This window comes from Emericellopsis cladophorae (assembly GCF_022114955.1).
Source record: "Emericellopsis cladophorae strain MUM 19.33 chromosome Unknown NODE_153_length_11723_cov_106_925125, whole genome shotgun sequence".
In the NCBI taxonomy this organism is placed as follows: Eukaryota; Fungi; Ascomycota; class Sordariomycetes; order Hypocreales; family Bionectriaceae; genus Emericellopsis; species Emericellopsis cladophorae.
Genome location: NW_026251078.1, coordinates 4,024 through 11,723, shown reverse-complemented (window position 1 = coordinate 11,723; position 7,700 = coordinate 4,024). Strand labels below are relative to the sequence as shown.

The window sequence follows — 7,700 nt, the reverse complement described above, 5'->3', positions numbered from 1 at the left end:
CCTCGATTATGAACACTTGCACACATACACACTAACTCGGGCCGTGCCTCCACCAAAGCGGTCACGTGTCCGACAGGGTGCCGCGTCACGTGTCGGCTTTGCGACAACAAGGCTACCCTGCAGCCTTATTAGGCCGATGGGGTTAGAGAGACGAGCTGTGAGCTTAAGGCAACATTAAAAATGACCGGTGACTATACCGTATAGTAAACAGCGATAATTATACCGTCTCCCTCTCGTCTATTGTCTTACTGTCCGGCGGTGAGTAGCGTCCTGCCTGCCTTCTGAGGCTCCAACCACCCGCACGGCTAAACTCAGCGCGTGGGAGCGCGTCCCCAGCTGATGTAGTTCCACAAAGCAATCGGCGCCCGAGCTACCGTACTTACCACCTGCACGCCGCCCTCGCCCGCCCATTTCCTGCGATTCCCCCGACGTCAACGCTATCTCGCCGAAAAGGCAGCCGTCGACATGCCTCCTGTTCATTGAGCTGCCCGGCGAGATCCGGCGAATAATTCTGATCACGGCCTTTGGCAATCATACTGTCCACATGGACCTGGTATTCGGCCCTCGTCGTGTGCCGGCACGATCCGATCAGCAGCCTCGCGCAGAAAAATGCCCGGGGCCAGATACCTGGCAATGACAGGGCGGCATTTATCGACGGAATATCTGCCCTTGGCCTTTTCTAACCGGCAGCAAGAAACGGTATTGTTAGGTTAGGCCATGGAATGACTAGTGCATGGACCTAGATAAGCAAAGCGGTCTACACTCGCCCGAAAGCCTTAGTATTGGCATCATTGGATTCCTGAAGTCATACAAACGGGCGTGCGTAGACCACTTCATAAAGGCAGTTGCTCTGATTTGCGCGCGGGATGTATTCATAGGCGACTTGCTGACTACTCCAGTTACCTAGAAAGAATGAAAATCCTAAATTCTACCAACAGCATCTACATCAGGACCGAGCCGCTGCTCACATATCTTTCTCGACTCATTGTCCCTGCTCGACTCGCATCTATAATATCCCTGGAGATTGTTGTATATGCCTATCAGTCGCGGCCCGATGATGGCAGACGGTCCTTGGCTATAGGTCACGCAGAACCTATTCTTGACTAACTTGCCAAGCACTGCCGCGACCTTCGCAGCTTTTATATATCAATCTACGTAAACGAATAGGGTTCTGATATACCGGTGGACCCGGTACTGCCTCTCCTGGATAGCATTTGTCGATCTATAGACTTACGCGATATAGTAGTCGAGCTTCCCTAGCAAGGCTATTAGGCATGCCGTTATAGTTTATTCGCTAACTACCTACTTGAACCGCCTAACTAAGACCTGTTTAAGAAGTCGATTTAGAGGAGCTTAGACACCGAGGTACCCGAAACCTAGTCTAGACGTCTCGACAATTACCTTAGGCCGCCTCTACGGCTCCCGCTGTTAGAGAATAGGGCTACTAGTATACCGAGATTTAGATACTAGTTCAGTGAAGGTAACACTAGGCCCATGCGGTCGGTTATATGCTACTAGACACTCAAGTTAGTTAGATACTTATTGATTTTTAGAGTTGATACCTAGTTAGAACTGACTCCGACTGATGAATTAGTCCCCGTAACCCGTTCCCCCTCTGCGCTGCCTGGTCATTCATTGCCTCACGATAAGTACAGATGATCGAGATACATTCAATAACTTCGTCATGGCCGATAATTCTTGATGGAGTCATTCCACAAGCGAAAAAAAGGATGACTCGGAGTCTAAGAACTAGGTCAAAGCCTCCTCTGTGCGCTCTCCCCATTCAAGCGGTGTCATGGAGGAGGCTACCGTGGGAGGGAAAGGAAGAAGACAGAGGCAGGAGAAGTAGAGGAATAGGATACAAGAAATGGACAGACGTGGGGCCACCTGGGCCAGTGGAGGATTCGGGATCTCTGCTCTGTTGTTTCAACTCTCGCAAACAGTCTTCAACTCTGCTTCATACATCTTGTACTGCTCAACCTTGTTTGCAATCGCAGAGCTAGCTTCTTCGAACCAGAACCTCGAGAGTAGTGCTTCGATGGCGAATTAGAACGGCACCAAAAATCTAGATTAAAGGTATCTCGTGAACATGAGGCCCATTGCGTTCGTAGACAACATGCCCCGGTAGAAGAAGACGCTTCCAGATGACCAATTTTCGCGCATGATTCGCGCCAGATGTACATCTTACAGCGGGCCCGCCGATTGACCGCGGGATGGGAGCTCTTGAGCCTCGAATTCGACCATGAACTCTTCGCGCGCGCTCTATCACTCGGGTCCGCGACGAAGGGCTCGGCTGAAGCGTACGTTGTGCCCCGCGACGCATACATAGGCGTGCCCTCATTCTCGAGAATCATCAAGGAGCACAGCGAAGGTCGGTTAGAGAGCGTAACAGTCCCGTCTTCGCGGAATTAAAAGGACCCAATTCGCGGCTAAGGGATACGGGCCACCGCCACCATCACTTACGCCATGTCTCGGTATAGATTCTTCGTTCGGATTAGGTCCCCACGGTATTTACCCCATGTAACGAACAGCAGTTGGCTGTCGGGGGACCCGACGTCCTCAACCAACATGTACGCGGTGGGCAGACGGTAGCTGGTCGGGTTGCTGGTATAGTGCGAGAGGAGGCTCGATGGTCCGAGGATATTGTGGACAAGGCGCCGCAAGCGATGAAAGATTTTTGCGCAGAGATTTGTTCTTGCGTGCGACGAAGCAGTCGACGTCGTCGCCCAGACCGAGATGATGCTTGACCAGGGCGTCAATGCAGGGTATCGCCGACTAGATCTCTCGGTCAAGGGCCGTTTGCGCGGCTACATGCTGGGCCGCCAGAATGATGTTGGCGTCGGTATTGATCACGGCATCGTATGTGATCGTGGGTCGGTCCGTCAGCGCATGTTGGGAGCCAGGCATGGTTTACATGCTGACCATGACAATACCTCAGGAGAGGGGAGGGAACAATTACGTTGGCTTGCGGGTGGGCGGACCGCTAGTTCCGAAGCTCGCGGACGGCTCAGTAGCGGACCAATTAAGGTTATCTAAATTAAGCAGCGGCCTAACACTCAACGCCTAGCATACAAGTGAAGGTCGCCGCCAATGTGGCAACCTCGCATATTTGTATTTCCCATCTGCGCCCGCGCACGTTGCTAATTTTGTAATGAGCGTGACTTCCGTAGCTATTTTCTCGGTCTGCACATCAATGAATCTATCTCCTCCACTATGGGTCCCGCGGCGCGCACCCTCCCCGCCAAGTCGAACCCACTATTGACCGATGCGCAGCATCCGGTCTCTCGTATGACGGCTTCGTGTGCCGATCGCGGTGACTCACTGCTAACATACACAGGCTCGGAGCTGATCTCGCGTCGTCGCTATGCGAGCGCCGTGCTCATGGACGGGCTATTGACTGGTAACGATAAGAACGACGGCTCCTGCGTCACGGCCGACTACGTACATATGCCCGTGCCTCTGCCAAAGGGCATTGTCTCTGCTTTATTCAGGTCGAACCCTAGCCCGAGCTGTTACTTCTTGCTCCGTCGAACCTCGGATGGCTACATCTCCGCTATGGGCCTGTTCAAGGCTACCTTTCCGTACGCGAAAGTTGCAGATGAGGAGGCAGAGCGAGCCTATATCAAGTCGCTGCCTAGCACGAGCCTAGACGAGACTGACGGTGCACCTTGGATTCCGGAAGAGCAAGCTCTACAGTTGGCTGCCGAGTATAATATCACCCCGTGGATACAGGCTCTCCTCGACGACACACCCATTCACCCCGACATCGGCCCCGTCCTCGGCCCGGTGGCGGTCAGTGGGCCGCGTCGATCCAAGTCTTCACTCGAGCCTCAAATTCCCCCCAGCCGCTCTTCGAGATTGCGGCGTATAGAGAGCCCTCCCGACTCGCACGTCGCGGAGTCATCAGAGGCTAGTGCCTCTCCATGATCGCAGGGCTCCATGGCTACAAGAAAAGCACAGAGGATAAAGTAGACGCATGTCTTGGGCAGTATTGGCCGACGCCTGCAAGAACAAGTCGCATTGGGTTACTATGCTGTGCTCACTCTGTTGGCATATTGAGGCAGCTGCGGCCCGCCCCGCACACAACCCGGTTAGGACTCGCGCTCGCTGGGCCTCAGGCACCGAATAGCCATTTAGAAGCCGACCTCTTCGCTCGCTGCACCACATGGCGAATCATTGTGTATCATTGGGTCCCTTTGCTCCCAGTCCAGAGGTCAGGGATATCTCGCACACATGGCGCCCCCAATTCCTACTTAAACATCGAGGCTATCGAGCAGTCTAGATGAGACAGAGACCGAGCATCAACGAACTACAGACAGTTCCGTTTTACTTATTGAACAGGCTGACGGACTGACAGAGCTTAGCTTTAATTAGTCAATGGTGTGCCCCCTTTTCTGCTCCTGCGGCCCTAGAGTTCAATAGCGCAGCAGCTCATTGTTTCCTTCTGGCCATGAGATCAATATGTGTCAGGTCATTGGCCAATTCCTCGCTGTTGCCATGCTCAACGGCTTGATTCACTTTGTATAGTGCCGGAGGGGTCTTTGAGCACAGAGTCCGCACGCGCAAGTTTCCGCCCGCGGCAGAGGACAACTTGCGACCTCAGCTTCAAGACGTGCTGAAGGCCAAGACATTTTGAGTGCGCCCAGATGCTTCGCATAGCCTGGATACAAGTAAGGGACTACATTCTCTCCTAAACGTGGTGCCCTCTATTGCTAGATGAATTCATGTTTCCGAAGAAAGGGACGCGCTTCAAGTAGGAAACTGAAGTAGCTTCAAGTTATTATGCAGTCTCTTAGTCAACGATGAAGAGTACGCTGAACCCAGCCACCTATCCGAGGCTTGACCAATCTTCGCTTTCAATATACCCCCTCAGAGGAGTCGTCTTCGCTTCGAGCGACAACTGTTGCATCTTGCAAGTCGCAGCACACATCCGGGTCGCCGCCCGTGTAGCGGAATTCCGTGACATACCTCAGTGACTTCTCGAAATCCCTCCTGAGAATCTCTGGCAGGGGCTGGAAAAACTCTCAACGCTGACCACTTGGACCTGGACCTTGACGCCGCGCATGCTCGACCAGAGCTCCCAGAACTCACGCCAAGTGGTCATTTCGGAAAAGGCGAGAACGTGTTTGCCTGGCTCGTTTTCTAGCAGCGCCTTGACGTAAACTCCAGTATCAGGCTGTACAAAGAACCATGGGAGTTTTTTTTCGGCCACGTCTGGGATTTGGACGACAAAAGAGCCGTCCTCCTGCTTCTGCGGCCGCTCCATGCCCCCCTTCCAGTTGCTGGCGTATATTCCCACCTGCACGGTGCTCATCTTGGCCGCCAAGTCGGGTATCTTGTTCTTGATGTGCTTCGGTACGTCTGCCTTGCCCTCGAAATGGAAGTTCCAGGCATACTTGCCACCCGACCAGCGCTCAGCGTCGCTAAGGCTGCTGAAGACAAAGTGCGTCAGTGCGGCCGACATGACAGGGCTATTGGCGGCAGTCTCAATATTGAGACCCTGCTTGGTCTCGAGGTTTCTTGCGTATTCATTTGGCGCCATCCCAGCTTGGCGTGCTGCCGCACCATGGGCGGGATTGAAGACGAGGTTCTAGAAGTCGGCCACGGCAAAGATCGCAGTGGCCCTTGTAGAGAGGCGTTATAGCTACGGGCTTGACTTAGCCTAAGAGAAGCTCCTTAGAATATTTTAGTATATACACTACAGTGCTGCTCGAGGAAATCCGAATTGTGAGGCTAATCTGTTTTACCGTTGCATTCTAGTATCCAAGCAATAACTGCTCTCCCCTTTCGCTAGGTCTACTAGCAAAGGAAGCATATTATTGCAAAACATAGAAACTAAGATCAAAATTTTCAATCTGAATTATTCTAATATAATAAGCCTTTTGATGGAAACGGCTGCTACCCATGCATCTTCGTGGATAACTCCTACTCGAAGCCTGCGAGCGCTTTTGCCTGAGAACTCTACAAGCATCACATTCAAAAAGCACCACGGCCTGAAAAGAAAAATCTCGCTATCAAAGAACTTGGCTTCGGGATAGGAAATAAGAGAAATGTCCTCCGATCTTGACATCAAAATGAAAGGGAAAACCTGAGACCTGTTGAGAGTGTCATCGGCCCATTTACGGTCCATTGTGATCGACCCAACCCACTGCCTATTGAGATTCGAGATTGTAAAAGTTGTCTGATTCTGGCCAAAGCATGCCATGGCCGCCCAAAGGTGCAGTATCTCCGTACAGCCGAAAACTGGCAAGCATCGGACAAGTTGCTAGTCTTGGGCTTTTCCAATCGGCGCTTGTTGTATCGACGAGGTGTTTCGGATGTATCATGGGAAGAATTTTTTGACTTGGAAGCGACAGCATCTTCATATCTTGGTTTCTTTGTTGCGGGAAAATAGTGTGGCCGTCGATGTTTTCGCTCTCCATCAAAACCGCCTTCCCTTGTTGGCTAACTAAGAACCCAAAACCTCTTGTCTCACACCCCCGTCAAGGTAAGAGGCAAAAGTGACACTACTCTCCCATCCCAGCCAAGACCAGCTGGGGAACACAGAATCTGCCTGGGCTCTTCTTCTCTGTTCATCAGTCAGTCGCCAGAGGAGGGCGGCGTCTAGAAGTCGTTCCGGCGTCCCAAACCAAAATTTGGTCTCGAGAGCGTGCTCTAAAACATTCTGGACACCCATGAATGCGTTCAGAATGTCAGTTGAATAAGACAAAGTTCTTGTAGTGTAATTTTCAATATGTTTCCGTATTCTTGAATCCCATGCTGATTATTTGGAAACGGCCAGCGTTTGAGGTGTAGGGAACCAAAGTGAACGCCAGGAGAGAACGTGCTTCCTGGATTCCATAAATTGCTGGCGGGGGAAATGTAAGCGGAGTTACTGATCCCTTGGCTTACTCCGTCTTCACAGTATACGCGCTTAGCGCATTGGAAGTAAACTTGAGTGTCTGTGAAGAAAAGGAGACGCCGAGATAGCAATAGCTCTTGGTACGTCCATCCGCGGGTATTCCACTTACTGAAGTCGAGTAGGCTAATTAGGGATTCGAACGGCCCGAGAAGGTGACAGTCCTGCACAGATGCCGAGATCTGAGGCCTGCACTCGATCTCGTCGTTAAATCGTGGCAGACCAGCACACCACTTTGCCGTATCCATCGTAGCTGGAGCTGCCACGATCGTAAAAAACGCCGACCCATATACTCTATCCATTTGAGAAAGCTGGTGCCTTTTGTGTTCTTCGCTATCTTGAATAATGCAGAGCGCGTCGATCCAGAGATAGCTTTCACCAAGCTCGGAAACAACCTTTATCGCGTCTCTGATGACCCCTGGGAGGGAATCTGAGCTTTTCCTTAGTGAATATGGTTGCAAAAGTTCGTTGAAGCTGTCCTTTGTCAGTTTGAAGGGATCCAAAGATGGCCAGCAATAACTTAAGGCGATATATCTCGACCCTGCCGGTAAGCGACAGATGCATTGGCGCTGAATATGTATAACGAAAAGCCCGGATGGTTCCCCAGGGCTCGCGCCGGAAGACTGTTCGCAAGCAAGCCCATGTTCGCCCTCGCATGAACTCACCCAGTGTTTCAAGAGGCCTGGTACGATTCTCCTGGACCCTAAAAGCCGGCCGTAGAATGATTGCGAGCCAAAAAGCCTGAGCGAATCATCGGCCACTAGTTGAATATCACCGAGGTGATCTTCGGGTAACATGAAGC

At 51.9% G+C, this 7,700-nt stretch overlaps 2 protein-coding genes across 2 annotated transcripts; one reads left to right on the top strand and one right to left on the bottom strand.

Moving 5' to 3' along the window:
* Positions 1 to 2,175: 2,175 nt before the first annotated feature.
* Positions 2,176 to 3,927, top strand: J7T54_007463 (uncharacterized protein; the record flags this gene model as incomplete). The annotated part of the gene is made up of 3 exons (XM_051510653.1): positions 2,176 to 2,371; positions 2,714 to 2,869; positions 3,338 to 3,927. The coding sequence occupies 3 exons, from the start codon at positions 2,176 to 2,178 to the stop codon at positions 3,925 to 3,927; spliced, it is 942 nt and encodes a 313-aa protein (XP_051358469.1).
* A 1,042-nt stretch (positions 3,928 to 4,969) lies between these two features.
* Positions 4,970 to 5,542, bottom strand: J7T54_007462 (NmrA-like family domain-containing protein 1; the record flags this gene model as incomplete). The annotated part of the gene is made up of 1 exon (XM_051510651.1): positions 4,970 to 5,542. The coding sequence occupies one exon, from the start codon at positions 5,540 to 5,542 to the stop codon at positions 4,970 to 4,972; it is 573 nt and encodes a 190-aa protein (XP_051358468.1).
* Between the last annotated feature and the right edge of the window lie 2,158 nt (positions 5,543 to 7,700).